Source organism: Scyliorhinus canicula, chromosome 19, assembly GCF_902713615.1.
Source record: "Scyliorhinus canicula chromosome 19, sScyCan1.1, whole genome shotgun sequence".
Classification (NCBI taxonomy): Eukaryota; Metazoa; Chordata; class Chondrichthyes; order Carcharhiniformes; family Scyliorhinidae; genus Scyliorhinus; species Scyliorhinus canicula.
Window position 1 is genome coordinate 17,510,806 of NC_052164.1, and position 25,635 is coordinate 17,536,440.

Sequence of the window (25,635 nt, forward strand, 5' to 3'; positions counted from 1 at the left end):
CTTTATATGTTAGTTCCCAATAATATTATCAAGACGACCTCAGAGAAGCTCATCTGTAAATACCAAAGCTATCAATGCGTTAGGGTGCGTTTAGAAAATAAATAAAATCTGGTTAAATATTTTGTTAGCATGGCCACACCTTTGTAGGAATTCAAATGGTTACTTTAAAATTTTTGTTTTGGGGAAAGTTACCTGTCTGGCAGCAAACTGCAGGAAAATCCAAAACACAACAGCTCCAGTTTTTAGAGAAGCCGATTGCACCTTGGCAGCTCTACAAAACTTTAAATTTAACAGCAAGTTTAAGATGTCAGTAAATGCTGCCAGAGATGCCGCCTTTCAGATGAGGCATTAAATCAAGGCCCCTGTCCACCCTCAGGTGGATGCAAAATATCTCATGGCGCTACTTTGAAGAACAGAAGGAAAGTTTGCTCCAATGTTCCCCAATATGCATTCTTCAACCAATAATGCACCAAAACAGATTCATCCAGCCATTGAATCATTGCTATTTGTGCAATGTTACGGTGTAAAATTACCTGTTGTGTTTCTTACATGACAACATTGACTACACTCAAAAAGTGCCTCATTGGCTCACCCACAACCTCCTTCCAAGCTCATCCACTGTAAATTCAGAAGTTCTATAGAAAAACAGATAAATAGCGTAAAGAATGAACTTTATGTTTAGATTGCACATTTCATAACCTTGACATGCCTCAAGGTGTTTTGCAGCCAATTAAGTACTTTGGAAATGCAGTCATTGTTGGAATGTAGGAAATGCAATGCACTTTTTGCACAATGTCTCTCAAACAACATTGTCACCAGATAATCTGCTTTAGATGCTGGTCAAGGGATAAATATCAGCTTGGACAACAGGCAAAATGCTCTAGTTCATATAGTGACATGGGATCGCTCACATCCAACCAGGGATGCAGATGGACCTTGGCTTTATAACACATCTTCAAAATGGTACCTCTGACAGCACAGTATGCCTCAATTCAGTGTTTGCTTACATGAGAGACTGGCACTGTTCTTGAAATGATCTAACCATCACCTTTGCATATCAGGAACAACCGGAAGCTCATTAAAATGACAGCAGTTGGCCAGCAACGAATTCTGATTTCTGCTGCCTCCTGATCAGCATATCAGATTACAGAATTGTGCAACATACTACCAGAAATCAACTACTGGTGAGCGATCTATTTCTTGACTGTTACACGATCCAGAAAGTTAACTCTTTAATTCCACCTTTCCATGAGATCATGATAGATTTGCACTTCATCTCCCACCATCAGTCTTTTCTTCATCTGTTTTCTTACACTTGCATAACAAAAATATATGATCTCAGTCTTGAAATTTTTTTTAACGGCTCCTGTGGAAGGTAATTTGATGAACCATTGCCACGAACCTTTGTGGGGGAAAAAAAACTTCCTGATGCCTCTAACTGGTCTAGATCCAATTTTAGATTTATATAACATAAATGCTTCAACAAGATAGGTTGGTATTTTAACTTTCTGGAATTGTACATTGAAAACATACACCCAACCTTCTCGTTAAATTAATAGAAATACCAAAGAATGAGATAGACTTATTGAATAAAGGACCATTACAGAAATGTATACATTCAACTACATTGTGGTAATTTTGTTCAGACAGTCAACAAGAGATTACAGACCCATGTTTTCATTCAAATCTAGGACTGGTTTCATCTTAAGCAAAGAACAGAGAAGCAAAACAACAATGTTCATAAGAGTATTCTTCGCAGCACTTATTCGTAAACCTTGAGGCTGGTTTAGCACAGGGCGAAATCGCTGGCTTTGAAAGCAGACCAACTGCACGGTTCAATTCCCGTACCAGCCCCCCCCCCGAACAGGCGCTGGAATGTGGCGACTAGGGGCTTTTCACAGTAACTTCACTTGTGACAATAAGCAATTTTCATTTCATTTCATTTCAAATGATCAAGAGAGCAACTGACGAACATAACCATATGCCCTAATACTGGATATCAATAGCCATTTGAGAACATGACTTGAACAGAGTTATTTAATTCTACATACCATGCCTGGCTTTCGATCCACTGTGACAAGTAATGCCTAACTTCAATTGGAAAATGTTGGCCATACAAGGATTGCATTTGACGCAATGCTTCGCCCTGAAGCTGCTGGGCCTGAATCCATACTGACATGGTCTAAGATCTGAAACACATTAAAATCACAAAACAAGCCACAATCAACAATAAAATCACCAATTTAATGAAGTGGATATCTATTTGCAAAAATCACATTTAAAGATAAAACCCAAAACAGCATTCTGAAGCAATCTCTCAGTAACCAGTTTCTATCTCACTTCAAAACCCACACATTTAGACCAGGCCTCATAATATGTAAGCAAATTGTCTCATGAGGAGCAGAGTAGTTTAATTACAGCTCTAAATCTTTTTCGCACCAGATTTTTCCAGCAGGCAGCAGACTACCCACGTACAACATTATAGATTAGCTCCTAAAATCAGTTAGGGTCAATTTAGCTCACTGGGGCTGGTTTAGCTCACTGGGCTAAATCGCTGGCATTTAAAGCAGACCAAGCAGGCCAGCAGCACGTTTCGATTCATGTACCAGCCTCCCCGGACAGGCGCCGGAATGTGGCGACTAGGGGCTTTTCACAGTAACTTCATTGAAGCCTACTCATGACAATAAGTGATTTTCATTTCATTTCATTTTTTTTAAATCCTCGGTAAAATAAAGCTCTATTCAGCCAATACACACAAGTCAAACACAAATTACAAAACTTAAACACTTGATTGACTAATTGATTGGTTCATGAATCAGGTAATTTAGAATTTATGCATATGCCATTCAGAGTTTCCAAAGTTGGGTGAATTGGTATGTTCATAGGAGATCAAGAACAACAGTTGAACTTTACGAATTTAGAAAACGTTGTCATTTCTATAGGCTTCTGTTTTTTGTACATGTGAAACATTAGGGTGACTGGGTTACAAACAGCATTGTAAAATTGCCCTGACGCTAATGTGATGTCTTGATTATTCATTCATAATTTTTATGGTCCATGACAGACTTGTCCAACACGGCCTGCACACCCAGCTATTAAGTGAAGCAAAAGATTCTTCAAATGAACTGCTCCTCTAACCACAGGCTGTTTCTAGGATCACTGGTGAGCCAATCAGCAGCAAATGTAAGAAAGAACATGTCTCTGATTGGAGGAGCAGCTTTCTTTAGCCTGAGGCCTGCAAATATTGGGCAGTGGGTTAAACAGCTGGCTTGTAAAGCAGAACAAGGCCAGCAGCGCAAAGTTCAATTCCTGTACCAGCCTCCCCGAACAGGCGCCGGAATGTAGTGACTAGGGGCTTTTCACAGTAACTTCATTTTAAGCCTACTTGTGACAATACGCGATTTTCATTTCATATGGCACGGTGGCAGTGGGGTGCCTGCCTGTCTGGGGGGTGGGGGGAAAGAGAGAAAAAGTGAGAGAGCGCAAGTCAATGCAGGCAAACCCATTGTGACTGCTGGGTGGTAAGGGAAGGGAGTGGAATGGAAACTGGTCGTGGGGAGGAGGCTGCCCGCTGGTGGGAGACTGGGCATTGGCCGGGGGGGGGGGGGGGGGGGGCTCTGCCAGGGAGAGTGGAGACCGGCTGCTGCATGCGAGTACTGGTAGTACTGTTGTGTGTGTGAGCGAGTAGGCGAGTGGGAGTGTACACGCACATGTGTCAATGTGTGGCGTGTGTGCGTGAGAGAGATCTGCCTCACTCCCAGTCTCAGTATTCACTCACCCTCTCCCCAACTCAATCACACCAACCCGCACTGTGGGTGAGGGTAAGTCAATAAGAGTCAGCTGGAAGAACACAATTAGACTCTCACACACTCCAATTGTCATCTTTATTTACTGATTATTTTAAATTATCAATTACATTGACATGGCTTTCTGTTTTTCAAGCTTTTTTGTTTCTTCATTCCTCAACGTTTTATTGAAATTCATGGTTAAATGTTGCACCTAACCTTATCTTTTCAAAATTTGCTTATAGGCACCTTGATGAGAAAAATTTTTAAATGTGAGCCCTTGCACAAACAAGTTGGACAAGCCTGGTGTACAGGGTTGCTAGGTTTTCTGCAGGCATTTATTCAGTACTTATTCAGCAAGAATTGGCTTGAGTGAATCACATCTTTCGTGGGACACCTTATTCATTGGTAAATGGAAGGGATGATTATTGCATGAGTCTGGAGCCCTTCAATTTTTAACAATTCATTAATGGGACATGGTTGAAGCTGGCTAGGCCAGCATTACTGGCCACCCATAATTACTCCTTCTTGAACCGCCGCAGTCCTTGTGGTGTAGGTACACCCATAGTGCTGTTAGGGAGTGAGTACCAGGAATTTGACCCAATGACATTAAAGGAACTCAATATATTTCCAAGTCAGGATGGTGAGTGATTTGGAGGGGAACTTCAGGTGGTGGTGTCCCATGTATCTGCTGTCCTTGTCCTTCCAGATGCACCAGTCATAGATTTGGAAGATGCTGCCCATGGAATCTTGGTGAGTTCCTGCAGTGCATCTTGGGAGATGGTACACATTGCTGCCACTGTGCATTGGTGGTGGAGGAAGTGAATGTTTGTGGAAGGAGTGCCAAACAAGTGGGCTGCTTTGTCCGAGGTGGTGCTAAGCTTCTTCAGTGCTGTTGGAGCTTCTGCAAGCCCCCCCCCCCCATAGCAATTCTCTCCATTGTGAACACTGTTACAATGGGGGAGCACAGATCTGAGGCATGCTGGGGGCAGAGGAGCATCATGGGGATGAAAACAGTGTTGCTTTATTCACAGTTGCAGTTTCACATTATGATTTGATGAATTCTTTTGAGCATGGTTTTTAATGAATTTGTGCATTCAGAAATGTCAAAACCAGCTGCTACAGCCACCAACTAGAGCAGACTGAAGTGACTCACTTTAGTGCTCAGTATCCAGCTTTTAACAACCAGCTTCCAGAATAGATTCCAAACCAGAAAGCTATTTCTGTACTTTTCAGCTGATTGCAATGTTTTGCAGAAAAATACTGCAGGCTTTAAGCACCCAGTCTCCTCACGGTCTTTATGGCAACTAAACGGCAAGGAAATAGGAACAATCGTAAAAACAAAACACAACCAAATGCAGATACAAGGAATCTTCACCAGATGTATTTATATCAACATCATTATAAGACTTTTCTCTAGTGCTAGCTTATCTTCACAACACTCAATATTTAAAATCCGCATTACATTAGCACCTAATTCAGTAACAAATTACTGAGGTGATTAAAAACAGTGTTCAGTGAATTGGCAAAATGGAACAAAATTTCAGGACAATAGTGGTGGCCAGTAGTAAGGAGAAAAGGAACTAATTAAACCACTAAATCAGCCACAGTCATTGTTACTCACAAAGGGAAGGAATTGTATTGTAGTGTGTTTTGCATTTTAGTCTCACCAAGTAGCAGACTACAATGTCATAGACATAGAACAGTACAGCACAGAACAGGCCCTTCGGCCCTCAATGTTGTGCCGAGCCATGATCACCCTACTCAACCCACGTATCCACCCTATACCCTTAACCCAACAACCCCCCCCCCCCCCCCTTAACCTTACTTTTATTAGGACACTACGGGCAATTTAGCATGGCCAATCCACCTAACCCGCACATCTTTGGACTGTGGGAGGAAACCGGAGCACCCGGAGGAAACCCACGCACACAGGGGGAGGACGTGCAGACTCCACACAGACAGTGGCCCAGCCAGGAATCGAACCTGGGACCCTGGAGCTGTGAAGCATTTATGCTAACCACCATGCTACCCTGCTGCCCCGTAAGAGGCATGTCCATAAGAGACCCTTGAACAAGCAAGGGCAGGGGGACCACGCCAGGGAGAGAACCACATTCAAGCAAGCAAAGCAAAGAAGTACTTGTATTTAAATAACACATTTCCTGACTGTGAAAAGGCATTTCAGTCAATGAAGTATTTTTGAATTGTCGGGCTGGATCTTCAGCCCTCTCATGGCATGTTTTGGGGTACAAGGTTTTCCAGATGGGCCGAAGGACGCTGTAAGGTGTTGGGTGTAGTTCTGTGGATTTTAGTAACGTGTTCATAGTCTGAGGTACTTCTAATCTACTTCCTAACTACTAGAAACTAAACTTAGGTACAGTAAAAGATCGAAGAGAGGAGCTGTCTCCATGCATGCTTCTACACACAGCTCTGCCCCCACACTTGTTACAATCCCAGTTGACGTGTCATGAGAGTGTCGCTTTAAGAAATGTTTGGCTGCTTTTGTTACTGCAGTGATGTCAGAGTGTGGGTGGAGCTGAGCTATGGCTCGGCTTTTTAGTTTCACTTTGAGAAAAGCTTGGGTGTGTCTGTGTCTTTCTGGTTTCGTTTTCAAGGTTGGAGCTGAAGCCAGACAAAGCAGCTGTACTGCTGTTTTCTCTGCCATGAAAAGACTGTCTCTTGACCATTTGGTGAATTCAGAATTGTAAATGTTCTGAGTAGTGACTTTAACCTGATGTGCTTCTATTAAAGGTTATGTTTTTTGTAAGTCTTCTGGATGTTAAAAGGACAGCGTACGCATTACTTAGTGTTGTATTCTTTGGGGGTTGTATTTGAATTAATGGTTGCTATGATGTTCACTGTTTTTAAAAAAATGTTAACTTGAGTTAATAGAATAAACATTGTTTTGCTTCAAAAAATACTTTTCCATTTCTGCTGTACCACACCTGTAGAGTGGGCCGTGTGCTCCCCATACCACAATCTATTAAAAGTTGTGGGTCAGGTGAACTCCATGATACACTTTGGGGTTCTCTACACCCTGGCCCATAACAAATGTTATAACTGGACGGAGAGCTCCTGGAATTGAACCCTGGCTCAAAAGGCTAACTTTTATTTTCTTTATAAACCAGGAACAGACTCTCAGGACCACTAATTTATTTTAGCAACAAGGAAAAAACATTAATTTAACATGCACAAATTGGATTTAGTACAATACTCCTTTGCTCCCCACTAAAAAGACACAGATTTCCCTTCCTGTTAATTTAATTCCTATTTCTTTTATTTTGTCTTTATTATTTTTGGTCCATGGAACGTTAATGGAGACATACTTCCTCTTCTCGACTTAAATGTAAGAAACGCAAAGTGTCAAAATAATATACTGTGTTGCAAAGTTTTCTATTTTGGGCAGCCAAGAGATTGGAGGGGTTTTCTTCGATTGGCTGGCTAGTGACCAACGGATTGGCCAGGGACAGTATTCTGCCCAACAACCAACTGCGATTCGTTCCTGTCAGATGGGGTTTCTCCAGAGAGAACCCGAGAGAAGCCATTGGACCCTCGAGGTGGAAGCAGCTCTCTCTCTGCTCTGTTGCCTACTACCTGAAGGCAGAAGCTTTTAGACCCTGAAAGATGCTGTCCCTCTCTCTCACTCAAATGCCTGCTATTTCTGAGAGTCTACAGTAAAAACTATCACAAGCTGAAAGAAAAGATGAGGCTTCTGAAAGCCTAGACTGAAAGAAACTAACTGGAAGATGTCCCATCTAAAACAAAGACTCTTATCCTTTTACTTTGATCATTATTTTACACCCCTCTTTCCCCTCTGTTTATTTGTCGGTGATAATAACACAAAGTTAATTGTGTTTAAATTTACAAACCTGGAGTCATTGGGCAGCCGAAGACCTGGGTATTTTGAAATAAAAGTAAATTTCAACCGTGTTGAGATTCTGGGTCAAATGAGGCTGGGATTGACCGCACATTGGCCCAGGACATCATAACAATAAACACCAACTACAACGTACATCTTAAGCTACAAATTGTCCCATTAACACAAAGTCCCTTTTAAGCACACACAATGACTGTAGTCAAATACACATACTCTGTTCTGAACCGAAGTTGTGGGTTGTGCCTATGGGTTTCTCCTTAAAATCCTCCAAGATCACTGCTGTCTTACAGCGCCGAGGTCCCAGGTTCGATCCCGGCTCTGGGTCACTGTCCGTGTGGTTTCTCCCCGTGTTTGCGTGGGTTTCACCCCCATAACTCAAAAGATGTGCCGAGTAGGTGGATTGGCCACACGAAATTGTCCCTTAATTGGAAAAACTGAATTGGGCACTCAATATTGTATTTTAAAAATATCCTCCCTGATAATCATCACAAGGTTTCCAAACCCAACTCCCAAAAACACACTTTAAAATCTTCCTTCATTGTGCAAGGGTTGAATGGGCCAGTTGAACAGTTGCATATGTTCATGCATCTGAGAAGTCTGAAGGCGGACATGGTGATTCTGCAGGAGACACACCTGAAGTTCGGGGATCGAACGAGGCTGAAGGAATGAGTGGGGCAGGTGTTTCCCTCAGAGGTTGGATATGAAGGCAAGATGGGTGGCGACATTGAACACCAAGAGGGTGGCCTTTGAAAATGAAAACGAAATAAAAATCGCTTGTCACGAGTAGGCTTCAATGAAGTTACTGTGAAAAGCCCCTAGTCGCCACATTCCGGTGCCTGTCCGGGGAGCATTGTGGTCAATGCACACCCTTTATAATAGATGGTAGCATTTTCCCTACCACTGATGTATGGTTAATTGGTCTGTGATTCAGTTTTCTCCCTCCTTCCTTTTTTTAAATAGTGAGGTTACATTTGCCACCCTCCAATCTGCTGCGGCTATTCCAGAATCTTCAGAATTTCAGAAGATAACACATCCATTATTCCCATGGCCACTTCCTGATTATCAGGCCCCGAGGATTTATCAGCTTTCAGTCGCATTAATTTCTCCAGCACTATTTTTTTTTAGTAATACTAATTTCCTTAAATTCCTCCTTCTCACTAAACCCTTAGTCCCTTCGCACTTCTGGGAAGTTATGAGTTTTTGTCCAGGAAGGCAGAACTAAATTAATTGTTTAATTGCTCTACCATTTCCTTGTTGTCTGTTATAATTCTCATGTTTCGGGAAGTAAGGGACCCATATTTGTCTTTACTAATCTTTTTCTTTCTATATACTTATAGAAGCTTACTGTCTACTTTTATGTTACATGCAAGTTTATCCTCTTACTCTATTTTTCCCCTCTTAATCAAACTCCTGGTCCTCATTTGCTAAATACTGAACTGCTCCCAATCCTCAGGCTTGCTATTTTTAGCAATTTTATCGGAGTCCTCTGTGAATGTAATACTATCATTAATTCCTTTTATACGCCATGGTCGAGTCACTTTTCTTCTTCTCTGAAATGGCCCAACAAGCCATTTTGTTCAAAGGATGGGAATTAGTGATAGGCAATAAATGCCAGCCACCGCCCACACCCCATGAAATAATAAACTGAACATAACCTTGATTTAAATACTGACGGAGCTGGAAGCAGATCCTCCAAGAGTCAAGAAATAATCAGGAACAGGCCCTCAGAAATATTTTGTAATTTTAATCAGTTTACCTTACTGACATAGCAAAAGCAAAGTATTTAATTTAAATCACATTATCTTTCTGTGGAATTAAAAAATTTTAATTGAGCATTAAACTCAATTTTTGACTAAATTATTTCAGAACATCAATGAGAGTCTTCATTACAGCTGGTATTACATGGCATTTGATGTTAGTTCACACATATGTAATGTGTTATGCCTCAATGTGAAACATTTACCTTGGTCTTGATTTTATCTCACCAAGCAGCGTCTTCTTCTTTACCACCAAACACTGCTACATTGGATAATAATGTCAATCAGTGTCACTTCCCGATTCAATTGTGTTCTACATACACAGAAAAGAAACAGCTTAGATGTACATTGCATCTTGCATATCAGGACATCCCAAAACATTCCACAACTAATTAAACTTTTGGATAGAGGTTGTTGTTGAAATGTAGAGAAACATAGCAGACAATTTGCATATAGCAACTGCCCACGGATATCTAAGAGGTAAACATCTTATTCTGTCTCAGTGATACTGGGATCAATGGTCTCTTTTTTTTGTTGCCATTTGTGCCCTATTCACTCATTAATTTTTGTTGCCCAACCACTTATTTGCTTTAAACAAGTGGCCAACTTGTGTTCAGTCTGTATGGGAAGTTCTGGCATTGGCTTTTGAATCATGAAATTTGTTGTTAGTTAATCCCTCCTTCCCTTAACCCTATCACAGACTAAGGGTGGCATAGTGGTAAAATCACTCGATTTATCACCCAGTGTTCTGGGTTTGAATCCCACCTTGGCAGATGAATTGAATTCAATTTAGAAACTGGAATTAAATTTCCATGAAGCCGTCGTTGATTGTCATATAAAACACATCTGGTTCAATAATGAAGAAAACATAGCTCGAAGATTTTAGAACATAGAACATACAGTGCAGAAGGAGGCCATTCGGTCCATCGAGTCTGCACCGGCCCACTTAAGCCCTCACTTCTACCCTATCCCCGTAACCCAATAATCCCTCCGAACCTTTTTGGTCACCAAGGGCAATTTATCATAACCAATCCACCTAACCTGCACGTCTTTGGACTGTGGGAGGAAACCGGAGCACCCGGAGGAAACCCACAGACACTGGGAGAACGTGCAGACTCCGTACAGACAGTGACCCAGCAGGGAATCGAACCTGGGATCCTGGCATTGTGAAGCCACAGTGCTAGCCACTTGAGCTACCGTGCTGCCCAATCTGCCCCTTCTGATTGCATCCAGCACCTCCTGTTAGAAACTACAGAAATATGAAATAGAAAGTTTGGACTTGGCCTGCATCACCATTCTGGGGATCATCAGTGACCAGAAACTGAACTGGACCAACCATACACATACTGTAGTTGTGAGAATTCTGGAAACTCTGAAGCGAGTATCTCCTGATTCCCCAAAGCCCACCCACCATCTGCAAGGCACAAGTCAGGAACGTGATAGAACAGTTTCCACATGCTGAGAGTGTGGCTTCTCAAGAAACTCAATATCATCTGGGACAAAGCAGCCACTTGATTAGCACCCCATCCAGCATCTTTACCGCTGACCTAGAGAGGGAGACCCGTGTGCCATCTACAAGATGCACGACAGCAACTCTCCTCTTTTGACAGCACCTTCCAAACCTGCAACCACAACCATCTAGAAGGACAAGCACAGCAAATACATGGAACATTACTACTTGCACGTTCCCCTCCAAGCCACATACCATTCTGACTTGGAACTATATCACCATTCCTTCACTGTCCCTGGGTCAAAATCATGGAACTCCCTATCTAACAGCACTGTGGGTGTACCTACACTATATGGACTGCAGCTGTTCAAGAATGCAGCTCACCAACACTTTGAGGGCAATTTGGGATGAAAAATGAATGATAGTTTAACCAGCGACACTCATACCCAATGCAAGAAAAGGATAAATGCATAGTTACTCTCCAAGCTCATATTTGTGCAATTTTGGTCATATCATGCGAAGAGGAGTGTTTAGAAAGATAATGCCAGGCAAAAGACCTGGTAACCGCGCACACAAGGAAGACCCAAAATGGCGTGGATGGATGCTAACAGAGCATGGTCTTGCCTCTCTACGGGACAGGCCGTGAGGGCAGTGGAGAATAGAAATCAGGAGAGAAGGCATATTCATAACATGACCAACCCTTGGATCAAGAATGGGTGAAAGAAATTTGGGCAAAGCATCCAACACGGGCCAGGGCCTTCTAAACAGTACAAGATTGAAAATAATGTGTCCAAGTGTTTTTCACCCATGTTATGCTAGGATAATCCTATGTATAGATGCAAATGATGTGCCAGAAAATAAATACAAGATTCGATTGATTATTTTATAATGCTTTAGTCTTTGAAGGAAATTATTCAAACTGAAGAAACTTCCATAGGAAAGGCATAACAATAGGCTGCAGGACATGTGCAACATTCCAGAAGTTGTGCTCATCAACGATGTTCACATGCTTATTGTGTGTTGTCCTGTGATGTAATGCAACAGCAATTCGGTCTGAGAGAAATAATTCAGAACTCAATTGGGTCACTTTCGGCTTGCCACGTTTTTCAAACCACCACAGTAATGTGTATCCAACAGATAAGAATTCAACTAATTCTGTTCAACATCAGAAACTGCTATCTATCCGAACACATCCTGTTAACCTGCTTGAAATGTCTCCCCAGTTGCCTGAAATTTGATTTTAAAATGTTGTGCAACTTTCTTTTAGGCCATTTAACTCCTCGAGACTAATCCGCCATTAAATGAGATCATGGCCACTCTGTGACCTAACTTGCATAATTTGCTTTTGCCCTATATCCTGGGGTCCCAGTCCATGAATCACAAACGGTCAGTATGCAGGTACAGTAAGCAATTAGGAAAACTAATAGGATGTTACCATTTACCGAGAGGGGAATGCAATACAAAAGTAGGGAGATTATGTTTCAGTTGTACAGGGCACTAGTGAGATCACATCTGCAGTATTGTGTACAGTATTGGTCACCTTTTTTAAGGAAGGATGTAAATGCATTGGAAGCACTTCAGAGACAGTTTACCAGACTAATAGCTGGAATGGGCAGATTGTCTTGAGGAAAGGTTGGACAGTCTAAGCTTGCATTTGCTGGAGTTCAGAAGAATTAGAGGCAATTTGATTGAAACATAAAATTCTGAGGGATCTTGACAGTGTGCATTTGTAGAGGCACTTTCCTCTTGTCAGAGAATCTCAAACTAAGGGTCAAGGTTATAAAAATAACGGATCACCCATTTAAAACGGAGATTAAGGGACATTTTTTCGCTCAGAAAGTCGTGAGTCTTTGGACCTAATTCGTGAAAAGGTGGCGGTAGCAGATTCTTTAAATATTTTTAAGGCTGAGATGGATAGATTCTTGGTATGCAAGGGTGCTAGGTTATCGGGGGTAGGTGGGATATCAGAGTCATGATCTTATCAAATGGCAGAGCAAGCTCAAGGGATGAATGGTCTACTCCTGCTGCATGTCCATATGTTCCCCTCTGTAACTTTGGTTAACAAAAATCCATCAAATTTCAGATTTAAAATTAGCATTTGATCTAGCATTATTGTTGTTTACAGAAAAGAGTTCCAAACTTCTGCTAGCCTGTGTGTGTAGAAGTGTTTCCTAATTTCATTCCATAAAGATTTGGCTCTAATTTTCTGTCTATGCCCCCTAGTCCTGGACTCTCCCAGTAGAAGAAATAGTTTCCCCGATTTACACCACCCGTTCCCTTTGGCACCTTCAAAATTTCCATCAGATTACAGATGTCCACCAAAAAGAATTTACAGGCTACACTAATGTGTTAACATAAATATCCAGCAGCAGGGTAGCATGGTGGTTAGCATAAATGCTTCACAGCTCCAGGGTCCCAGGTTCGATTCCCGGCTGGGTCACTGTCTGTGTGGAGTCTGCACGTCCTCCCCCTGTGTGCGTGGGTTTCCTCCGGGTGCTCCGGTTTCCTCCCACAGTCCAAAGATGTGCGGGTTAGGTGGATTGGCCATGCTAAATTGCCCGTAGTGTCCTAATAAAAGTAAGGTTAAGGGGGGGGTTGTTGGGTTACAGGTATAGGGTGGATACGTGGGTTTGAGTGGGGTGATCGTGGCTCGGCACAACATTGAGGGCTGAAGGGCCTGTTCTGTGCTGTACTGTTCTATGTTCTATGTACTGTGTGTTGTACGAACATCTAACGATAGTACTTGAACAATGTATACGATTTTTAAAAAGAGGCAATAGCAGTTTTTCCTCTTTTAATAACCATTAAGGATTTCCCCACCACATTGGGTTCGGTGACGATCCCATTACGCTGGGTGCATCGCCGGGGAGGTCCAAAACAGGCTTTGCGCTGGGCACCGAACCGCTTGAGCGTCACCTGATCCACCGTGCCTTGTGTGATCTGGATCATGTCCTCACTGGGTGTGATACAGATAATCATATTTAAATGAGCTATTAGGCTCATCTAAATATGCACAGCCTGTTTGAGGCCACAGTCACCCGGCTCCCAGGAGTCACCAGCTGCACTGGGGAGGAAGTAACTCTTAAAAGTTACACAGCACTTCTCCACCAACAATTTGGAAATGAAAAAATGAAATGAAAACCGCTTATCGTCACGAGTAGGCTTCAATTAAGTTACTGTGAAAAGCCCCTAGTCGCCACATTCCGGAGCCTATTCGGGGAGGCTGTTACGGGAATTGAACCGTGCTGCAATTTCTAATACAAATGCCAAATGCCTAAACTAGGATACTATTTCTTTATTGACCAAGGAGACTTTTGAAAAAATCATCCTACTATATACTTCGTCACTAATGTTAATTCAAAACTACAAACATGCACGTTAGTAGTGGTTAGCACTGTCGCTTCATAGCTCCAGGGTCCCAGGTTCCATTCCTAGCTTGGGTCACTGTCTGTATGGAGTCTGCACGTTCTCCTCATGTTTGCATGTGTTTCCTCCGGGAGCTCCGGTTTCCTCCCACAGTCCAAAGATGTGCAGGTTAGTTGGATTGGCCATGCTAAATTGCCCTTGGTGACCAAACGGTTGGGTGGGGTTGCTGAGTTACGGATATGTGGCGGAGGTGTGGGCTTAAGTGGGGTGCTCTTTCCAAGGGCCATTGCAGACTCGATGGCCGAATGGCCTCCTTCTGCACTGTAAATTCTATGTCGATGTCTGAGGTAATGTGTGCATTATGTTACGGCATTCAAACAAAAAGGAAAATTACCACGATTGCAATCAGTTGCAATATTTTACAAACACAAGTGACAATATAATTCAGCATAAAGATGATATCCTATTGACATGAAAGTCCTGCCTTTGGAGGCAAGGGTGGAACAGACCACAGTTAATCCAGATGCATCGCGGAAATACTGAAAAGAGAAATTAAAAGAATATGGAGAAGAGGAGGAGATTGCAGTCAGTACTATCTTTTGAAGAACAAGCAACAGCACAGGCGAGGCAAGCTCCTGCGCTAGCATTTTTATTCTACAACAGAATGGATAAACCAACTGGATTTGTAGTCTGATGTAGGAAACCAAATTCAGGAATGAGCAGCACATGAAAAGTTGAAGAACTAGTTAATATCCTTCATTGACCTTAAACTGTCATGCAAAAATGCATTCAAACATGCGCTACCTGCACTTGTTTCCTTTTCGGCATTTATGCACTCTATAATGTTCAAAATGAGAAATATGATTGGGGTCATTGAAATGATGCCAGTATTTGGATACAGCTTTCAATTTCTGCAAATTATATGAGTATAATTCACTACAACCCTCCATTTTTCCTAGAATAGAGACATTTTTTGACCCTTGAAAATCAAGCATCCCCAAGATGATATTGTAGCATTTTAAGGGAGTGTAACGTCAATTAAATAGCCACTGCTGCTGTTTTATTTGATACGATCTTTGATAGCTGGCTGTTTGTGGTGCTAATTACAAGCTACCAAATGTAATATGAACTATTTGGCACAGGTGAATTAGTCAAGCTGTCCCATACAATTTCAAAACAGGCTAGTTGATTGCCATGCTGTTAGTGGTTTGCATTGTCAGCTATATCTGGAGTGAAGATATGGGGGTCTTCTAAAGTAGAATTCTGGATATTCTTTGTAGTCTTTTTAACCTACAGCTCTATAAACCAACTGTCGTGCCCACATCTGATGAGTTAGACAGCAGAGACAGGGCCAGTGTTTTACCACATAACTGAGAAACTGTACGCAAACAGAAAACTTTATTACTCTTGATAAAAAACAAAAAGTGAAGCTTGTAAATTTCAGTACTTTTAATTGATTCAAGTAAATAAATAAAAGAGTTGATTTGCTCATAGCCTAAGCCTCAGTTTGTTCGAAAAGAATAACTTGGCAACATTGAGCTCAAGTACTGTGAAGAGGGTTGTTCATTCAATCACAATTTAGCTGTTGTCGAACCCAAATGTTGACAGGTAAAGGTAGTTTCGGGTAGATGGAACCTCGGCATCCGATTCAGTATCACGGACTAATCCAGTATAACATCTAACAAAAATGCAAACGATTGAACCTGTTCGAACATGTGGTTCTATTGGAGCTAGTTGATCAGAAGTACCTTTCAAAGGTAGCTCCTTTTCCTGTTTATGAGGCCAGTTAATGTGTCCAAGTGATTCAGCAGCAAAAGACATTGCAGTCAATTACAATGTACAGATGCATGACCTTCACAGGACGCAGATCAGGAAAGGACTCCCAGCTGATTCTCACCTCCGCAATGCAGGGAAGAATGCAAATAAGAAACATTACCCCAGCTCAAAACAATCACTTCAACACAATGGATTTTAGCATGGAACCTTCCAAGTCTCTATAGATCAACCACTCATTGTGATGACTCACTGATACAGCACAGAAATACTTCAGAATTAGCGATCGTGAAATAAATTGTGCGCGATGTGCACTTATCATCAATGTGAACATTTTGAGCAATCCTTGAATATCAACATTTTAAATGAAGACATTGCCAACATTTACTAGTCGCATAGCTGCAAGCCTCCAGCCATATTTTTAAAATATTCACATATTTTCAAAATATTCACGGGATGTGGACACGACTGCCTATGCCAGCATTTATTGCCTTTGCCAATTGCCCTTCAGAAGGTGAAATGAAAATCACTTATTGTCACAAGTAGGCTTCAAATGAAGTTACTGTGAAACGCCCCTAGTCGCCACATTCCGGCGCCTGTTCGGGAGGCTGGTACGGTGGTGAGGTGCCTTTGTGAACCGCCATAGTCCCCTTAGGTACATCCACAGTGTTGTTCCAGAAGGTGTTCCAGGAATTTGACCCAGCGATAGTGGAGTAACGGCAATACATTTCCATGTCAAGATGGTGAGTGATGTGAAGGGGAACCTCCGGGTGGTCGTGTTCCTAGGTATCTGCTGCTCTAGATGGTACTGGTCATGGAATTGGAAGGTGCTGCCTCAGGAACAATGGTGAGCTACTGCAATGCACCTTGTAGGTGGTGTACATGGCTGCCACTGTTCATCAATAGTGGAGGGATTGAATGTTTCTGGAAGGGGTAGCAATCAAATGGGCTGCTTTGTCCTGGATGGTGTCAAGCGTTTTGAGAGCTGTTGGAGCTGTACTCATTTAGGTAAGTAGAAAATATTCCATAACACTCCTGACTTGTGCCTTGTAGATGGTGGATTGGCTTTGGGCAGTCAGGAGGCGAGTTACTCACCGCAGGATTCCCAGTCTTTGACCTGCTCTTGTAGCTACTGTATTTATAAGGCTGGTCCAATACAGTTTCTGGTCAACGGTAACCCCCTAGGATGTTGGTAGTGTGACTCTGCAATAATAATGCCTCTGAATGTTAAGGGACGATAGTTAAATCTTCCTGTTGAGGTGGTCATCGTCTGGCACTGTGTGTCACAAATGTTACATGTCAGCCTAAACCTGAATATTGTCTAGGTCTTTCTGCATTTGGGCATACACTACTTCAGTATCTGACAAGTAGCAAATGGTGCTAAGCATTGTGCAGTTATCAGTAAATATCCCCACCTCTGACCTCATGATGGAAGGAATGTCATTGATGAAGCAGCTGGAGATGGTTGGGCCAAGGACACTAGCCTAAAGAACTCTTGCAGTGAAATCCTGAAGCCGAGACCGGATTTGTCCTGTTCATTCTGTACAGAACATGCCCGAGCAATTTTCCACATTACCGGTTAGATGCCAGTGTTGTAGAACAGCTTGGCTAGGGGCGCAGCAGATTCTGGAGCACAGGTCGTCAGTACTATTGCTGGAATATTGTCAGCCTTTGCACTATCCAGCGCTCTCAGGTCTTGATATCACGTGAAGTGAACCGAATTGGTTGCAGACTGACATCTGTTATGTTGGGGACCTACTCCAGAGGTCGTCATGGATCATCCACTTGGCATATCTGGCTGAGAAACGTTGCGAATGCTTCAGCCTGATCTTATGCAATGGTGCGTCAGGCTCCTCTATCATTGAGGATGTGGTTATTTGTAGAGCCTCCTCCTCCAGTGAGTTGTTTAATTGTTCACCACCATTCATGGCAGGAGGTGGCAGGACTCCAGGGCTTAGGATTTGATGCGTCGATTGTAGAATTGTTATCTCTGTCTATTTCATGCTGCTTATGCTGTTCGGCATACAAGCAGTCCACCAATTTGACAGTTTGACACCTTATTTTTAGGTTTGCCTGGTGTTGCTCCTGCATTCCTTTCTGTAATCTTCATTGAACCACGGATGAGCTCCCGGCTTGGTGGTAATGGTAGAGTGGGGAATATGCTGGGCCATGAGGTTGCAGATTGTGGTCGATATAATTCTGCTGCTAACAGCGCCTCATGGAAACCCAGTCTTCAGCTGCTAGTTGTGTTCAAAGTCTATCTCATTTAGCACAGTGATAGTGCCAAACAATACGATGGAGGGTATCCTCAATGTGAAGACAGGACTTTGACTCCAAGGTCTGTGCGGTGATCACTCCTACCAATAGTATCATGGACAGATTCACCTACTGTGAGAATGTCAAGTATGTTTTTCACTCTTGTTGGTTCCCTCACCACCTGCCACAGAACCAGTCTAGCAGCTACGCCCTTTAGGAATCGGCCAGTCAAGTCTGTGGAGGTATTTCCAAGCCACTCTTGGTGAAGGACATTGAAGTTTCCTTTCCTTCCCAGCCCACCATCCTCAGTGCTTCTTTCATGTGGTGTTCAACATGGAGTACTGATTTTGAGGGTGGATAGTACATGGTAATTGAAGGGATGTCAAGAGGTGAGACCTCCTAAAACTGAATAGTTACGATACAAGATAATAGTTCTACATAAATTAGTTTATTAAGGATTGAGATTAATCATAGAAAGTATACCCAGTAATCATTATTAACCATTAAATCTGTATTTTAAAACTCTTGCTACAAGCAGTGGTCATAATGCATGATGGGATTTAAGCTAACTAACTGGCCCATGCTTTTGAGACAAACGGGATTATGTGGTCAGCAAATTTCACAGTTAACTCAGTGAACAGTTCTTATCAGTTCCCCCAATGTCCTGTCTCAAGCAATCCATGGAGTAAAGAGGATACCAGCTTTGGCATCCTGCCCCTGGATGAACAATGAAGTGGACAGGAACTGACTGCAATACGTAGGATGGGAATATCAGAAAAGCAACTTCAGAATGGACACAAGATCCTGGTGAATAACAGGTGACAGTATGGGGTTAAATCATGAGCTGATCACAAGTCATCATTTTGCTTAAAGTAAATTTTACTGAATAATATAGAAGTGACAACTCTAAGGATTGGGGTGGGCTAGTGATTTTTGGAAAATCCTATAATTAAGTCTGCTATCAGTGTTAGATTGATCAGGGTATTTATCCAGATTTCTCTCCATGTACATAGAACATAACAGCGCAGTACAGGCCCTTCGGCCCACGATGTTGTGCCGTCCTGTGAAACCCCTCTAAAGTCCCTCTACACTATTCCCTTATCGTCCATATGCCTATCCAATGATCATTTGAATGCATTAGTGTTGCCGAGTCCACTACTGTTGCAGGAAGGGCATTCCACACCCTTACTACTCTCCGAGTAAAGAACCTACCTCTGACATCTGTCCTATATCTATCTCCCCTCAATTTAAAGCTATGTCCCCTCGTGCTGGACATCACCATCCGAGGAAAAAGGCTCTCAATGTCCACCCTATCTAATCCTCTGATCATCTTGTATGCCTCAATTAAGTCCCCTCTTAACCTTCTTCTCTCTAACGAAAACAGCCTCAAGTCCTTCAGCCTTTCCTCATATGATCTTCCCTCCATACCAGACAACATTCTTGTAAATCTCCTCTGTACCCTTTCCAATGCTTCCACATCCTTCCTATAATGTGGCGACCAGAACTGCACACAATACTCCAAATGCGGCGGCACCAGAGTTTTGTACAACTGCAACATGACCTCATGACTCCGAAACTCAATTCCTCTACCAATAAAAGCTAACACCGTACGCCTTCTTAACAACCCTCTCAACCTGGGTGGCAACTTTCAGGGATCTATGGACATGGACACCGAGATCTCTCTGCTCGTCCACACTACCAAGAATCTTACCATTAGCCCAGTACTCTGCCTTTCTGTTATTCCTTCCAAAATGAATCACCTCACACTTTTCTGCATTAAACTCCATTTGCCACCTGTCAGCCCAGCTCTGCAGCTTAATCTATGTCCCTCTGTAACTTGTAACATCCTTCTGCACTGTCCACAACTCCACCGACTTTAGTGTCATCCGCAAATTTACTCCCCCATCCTTCTACGCCCTCCTCCAGGTCATTTATAAAAATGACAAACAGCAACGGCCCCAAAACAGATCCTTGTGGCACACCACTAGTAACTGGACACCAGTCAGAGCATTTCCCATCAACCACCACTCTTTGTCTTCTATCAGCTAGCCAATTTCTGATCCAAACTGCTAAATCACCCTGAATCCCATGCCTCGGTATTTTCTGCAATAGCCTACCGTGGGGAACCTTATCAAACGCTTTACTGAAATCCATATACACCACATCAACTGCTTTACCCTCATCCACCTGTTTGATCACCTTCTCGAAGAACTCAATGAGGTTTGGGAGGCACGACCTACCCTTCACAAAACCATGTTGACTATCTCTAATCAAATTATTCCTTTCTAGATGATTATACATCCTATCTCTTATAAACCTTTCCAAGACTTTTCCCAAACAGAAGTAAGGCTCACTGCCCTATAGTTATCGGGGTTATCTCTACTGCCCTTCTTGAACAAGGGGACAACATTTGCTAGCCTCCAGTCTTCTGGCACTATTCCTGTAGACAATGACGACATAAGATCAAAGCCAAAGGCCCAGCAATCTCCTCCCTAGCTTCCCAGAGAATCCTAGGATAAATCCCATCCGGCCCAGGGGACTTATCTATTTTCACACTTTCCAGAATGGCTAACACCTCCTCCTTATGAACCTCAAGCCCTTCTAGTCTAGTAGCCTGTATCTCAGTATTCTCCTCGACAACTTTGTCTTTTTCCTGTGTGAATACTGACGAAAAACACTCATTTAGCACCTCTCCTATCTCCTCGGACTCTACGCACAACTTCCCACTGCTGTCCTTGACTGGCCCTACTTTTACCTTAGTCATTCTTTTATTCCTGACATACCTATAGAAAGCTTTAGGGTTATCCTTGATCCTACCTGCCAAAGACTTCTCATGTCCTCGCTTGGCTCTTCTTAGCTCTCTCTTTAGAGCCTTCCTAGCTAACTTGTAACTCTCAAGCGACCCAACTGAACCATCACGTCTCATCTTCACATAAGCCTCCTTCTTCCTCTTGACAAGTGATTCAACTGCTTTAGTAACCCATGGTTCCCTCACTCGACCACTTCCTCCCTGCCTAACAGGTACATACTTATCAAGGACACGCAGTAGCTGTTCCTTGACCATGCTCCACATTTCCATTGTGTCCACCCCCTGCAGTTTTCCTCTCCAGGCGATGCATCCTAAGTCTTGCCTCATCGCATCATAATTGCCTTTCCCCCAGCAATAACTCTTGCCCTGTGGTTTATACCTATCCCTTTCCATCGCTAAAGTAAACGTAATCGAATTGTGGTCACGATCACCAAAATGCTCACCTACCTCCAAATCTAACACCTGTCCTGGTTCATTACCCAGTACCAAATCCAATATGGCCTCACCTCTTGTTGGCCTATCTACATACTGCATCAGGAAACCCTCCTGCACACATTGGACAAAAACGGATCCATCTAAAGTACTCGAACTATAGTGTTTCCAGTCAATATTTGGAAAGTTAAAGTCCCCCATAACAACTACCCTGTTATTTTCACTCCTATCCAGAATCATCTTTGCAATCCTTTCCGCTACATCGCTGGAACTTTTCGGAGGCCTATAGAAAAGCCGTAACAGGGTGACCTCTCCTTTCCTGTTTCTTAACTCAGCCCATACTACCTCAGTATTCGAGTCCTCATCAAATGTCCTCTCAGCCACCGTAATACTGTTCTTGACTAACAATGCCACCCCTTCCCCTCTCTTACCACCTTCCCTGAACTTACTGAAATATCTAAACCCCGGCACCTGCAACAACCATTCCTCGCCCTGCTCTATCCATGTCTCCGAAATGGCCACAACATCGAAGTCCCAGGTACTAACCCATGCCGCAAGCTCACCCACCTTATTCCAGATGCTCCTGGCATTGAAGTAGACGCACTTTAGACCACCTTCCTTCCTGCCGGTACACTCCTGCAGCTTTGAAACCTTACTCATGACCTCACTACTCTCAGCTTCTTGTGTACTGGAGCTACAATTCAGGTTCCCAATCCCCTGCTGAACTAGTTTAAACCTTCCCGAAGAGCATTAGCAAACCTTCCCCCGAGGATATTAGTACCCCTCTGGTCCAGGTGTAGACCATCCCGTTTGTAGAGGTCCCACCTACCCTACCTACCCCACCTACATGAACCAAGCTTGGAATAATAAAGCCGTCTAAACCAGGCTGATGTGCATCTACTGTGATGTGTATTAAGCTAAACCGTAACTATGAGAGAGGAACCCCACGTACAAGCTGGCTCAATACTCAGGCCTTGGAAACGCTCCTAAAGTAGTCGGCAGGAAGTTTCCTTGTCCATGTTGAGCTGGTGCCATGAAACTTCATGGGGTATAGAGTCCATGTTCAGGACACCCAAGCTTGCTTCCTCCCAAGTGCATACCACTGTGCCACCACCTTTGCTGGATCTGTCTTGCCAGCTGGACAGGACATACTCAGGAATGGTGATGGTGTCGTCTGTAAGGGATGATTCCATAAGGATGACTGTGCCAATTTGTTGCTTGACTAGTCTGCAAGACAGCTCTTCCAATTTTGGCAAAAGCCCCTAGATGTTGGTGAAGAGAACATTGCAGTGTTGACAGGGCTGGATTTGTCACTGGCATTTCTGGTGCCTTGGCTGATGCCAGGTGGTGCGTCCAGTTTCATTCCTTTTAGTTTTTGTTGTCACAGTTGAATGCACCTTCGTGGTTTGCAGAGGGCATTAAGATTCAACTACATTGCTGTTGGTCCAGAGTCACATGTGCGGCAGATCAAGTAAGGACAGCAGGTTTCCTTCCCAAAAGGGCATTAGTGAACCAGTTGGGTTTTTTATGACAACTGACTATGGTTTTATGGTCTCATCATTAGACTTTTAATTCCAGACATTTTATAGATTTTAAATTCCGTCTGCCATGGGGGAAACTCAAACCCAGGAACCAGAGCAGTACCATGGGTCTCTGGTTTACTCGTTCAACAACAATAACACTATGCCATTGCCTCTCCCAGATATGCATCTGCCTGATACTTTTTTCCCAAAAATATTTTTAATGATTTTTCACTATGTTTGCAGGATACTCATGCATCATGATCAACAGTTTCCAAGTCTTAATTCCAGCACTTCAAGTCCAGAATGTAGACTGAATTTCAGCGCAGCACCACTGTAGAGATCTACTGTTTTTATATATGATGTTTCACCGAGACTCTGTCTGCCCAAGCAGATGGGTGCAAAGGTTCCCTTGGAGCTGTTTTGAAGGGCGAGAGGTCTGCCCCAGTGTTCTGACCAGTACTTATCTCTCAGACAGATTAAATAAACCATTAAAACAGATTACCTCAGTTGTTTATGTGGCATTTGGTTTATGCACAAATTGACTGCCATGTTTTCTATATTTCAACAGTAAGGACCTGCCAATAAAAACTATTTTGTAGGCTGCAAAGGAGGGGCAAGCTAAGGTTGGAGATATTTGGGTGTAAAGAGAAACCATACAGCCTCTGTGCAAATGCTTCCATTATGATGGGTTGGGAATGAAGGATACGGATGTGCAAGATCATGGAGCCACCAGATTAGGCAATGCCATGCGGCACGCTAGTTAGTACTGCTGCCTCACAGCGCCAGGGACCCAGCCTTGAGAGAGATTGAGTTTCGACTTAAAGCAGTGTGTGTACCTGTTTTCACTACTGCTAAACAAAAAAGGGAGGAATGCAATGCCAATTCTGGCCTTGGGTGACTGTGTGGAGTTTGCATTTTCTCTCCGTATCTGCGTGGGTTTCCTCCGAGTGCTCCGGTTTCCTCCCAAAGTCCAAAGATGTGCAGGTTAAGTAGATTGGCTATGCTAAAAAAAAATTGCCCCATAGTATCCAGGGATCTGTAGGTTAGGTAGAGTTAAGGGGATAGGGCCTAGGTAGGGTGCTTTTTCAGAAGATTGTGCAGAATCGATGGGCTGAATGGCATCCCTCTGCACTGTAGAGATTCTATAAATGCTTGCAATAGCTGAACTAGAAGGGGTCTGGGCTCTGTCAGCACTTTAAAAGGAGAAACACATTTCGCTTAGGGACAAACAACCAATCCAACAACTGTTTTAAATTATAATGAAAACCTGATTGTTGTATTCATGCCTAAAATATTTTTCTACAGTAGGACAAAGTAAACGGACAGACAATAAGAAACTTCATAAATTTATTTCTGTAACTACGGCAATCTAATCTTTATTACATCATTTAGATATCTAAAGAAAAACACTGATCAGTAACAAACTGTCATGTTGCAACTGACAATTAGTTCATAAAGCTCTGAATTACGCATTAGTTTGAAGGACCTCACACACACTTCTGCGTTACCTTGCAGAGAGAAAACTTCAAAATACAGCGTGTACTGCAAATAATGCCCTTACCTGTTAAGTGCAGCCAGTGTTAGCAAGTAATAGCAAAGCAAACTGCCAGAATCTGTAGCAAAACAAATATTCATGTTTCTCAACAAAAGTTACAAGCAGGTACAAAACTGCAATAATAACATTTTATTCCATCATTACAATAGGAAAGAGAGGAAAAGAACAGCGTGAACATCGTGCACCATCTTCCAGTAAAACAATCTGTACCCCCTCTATTCAACTTTGCTGTCAGGTAGACTTCAGAACCAGTCACATGACCTGCTGCTACGTTTTTGTCTCAAATTAAAGATAGAGACTCGAAACATAACCATCTTACAAACATGATAATTGTAAAACTGAGTCTCTAAAGTTCTAAAAGTGTAAAGAATGCTGGTTTGTAAATGGTTGTACTATAAATTGTCCATTTGGGCAGCAACTGTCCGTGTGGGCGGCACGGTACCACAGTGGTTAACACTGTTGCTTCACTATGGCTCCAGTGTTCCAGGTTAGATTCTCGGCTTGGGTCACTGTCTGTGCGGAGTCTGCACATTCTCCCTGTGTCTGTGTGGGTTTCCTCTGGGTGCTCCAGTTTCCTCCCACAGTCCAAAGATGTGCAGGTTAGATGGATTGGCCACGCTAAATTGCCCATTGTGTCCAAAAAGGTTAGGTGGGGTTACGCGATTACAGGGATGGGGTGGAGGTGTGGGCCTGGGTAGGGTGCAGACTCGATGGGCCGAATGGCCTCCTTCTGCACTGTAAATTCTATGATGATTTACTTCCAAGATAAAAGAGAGCTGGGATCTCAAGAATAGCCAATCAGCCTTTTAATCTGGACACAAGGCTCAGGTGATTCACATTGCCATGGCGATAGACTTTGAGAAACTCACAGACAAGTTAATCTGCCAGGGTATGGGAGGAGATTAGCTCTGGGCAGCAAGATGCTGTCGTTCACCAAGCAGGATCTTGTTCTCCAATTGGAAGGACCAAATTCATGAGCAGTTAAACGAGGCTGATAGATTCACCCAGCTTACATTGGAGGAAGAAAGAGATTGAGATTCTACTTAAAGCAG

General features: G+C 42.9%; 1 protein-coding gene across 8 annotated transcripts in view; it reads right to left on the minus strand.

Annotated features, from left to right (window-relative positions):
• Window positions 1-25,635, minus strand: part of LOC119954335 (signal transducer and activator of transcription 5B-like) — a 148,037-nt gene that overhangs the window by 48,009 nt on the left and 74,393 nt on the right. For 2 of the 8 annotated variants that reach the window (XM_038779477.1, XM_038779478.1), the window contains 3 exons: window positions 24,590-24,641; window positions 9,626-9,732; window positions 2,052-2,189 (listed from right to left, as the gene is read on the minus strand). In XM_038779477.1, the coding sequence (XP_038635405.1) occupies window positions 2,052-2,179 (128 nt within the window). In that variant the 5' untranslated portion in view covers window positions 2,180-2,189; window positions 9,626-9,732; window positions 24,590-24,641. Of the gene's footprint in view, window positions 1-2,051; window positions 2,190-7,875; window positions 7,966-9,625; window positions 9,733-24,589; window positions 24,642-25,635 lie in introns of those variants that run through there. The other 6 variants (XM_038779479.1, XM_038779481.1, XM_038779483.1 and 3 more) reach the window with 4 other exon arrangements.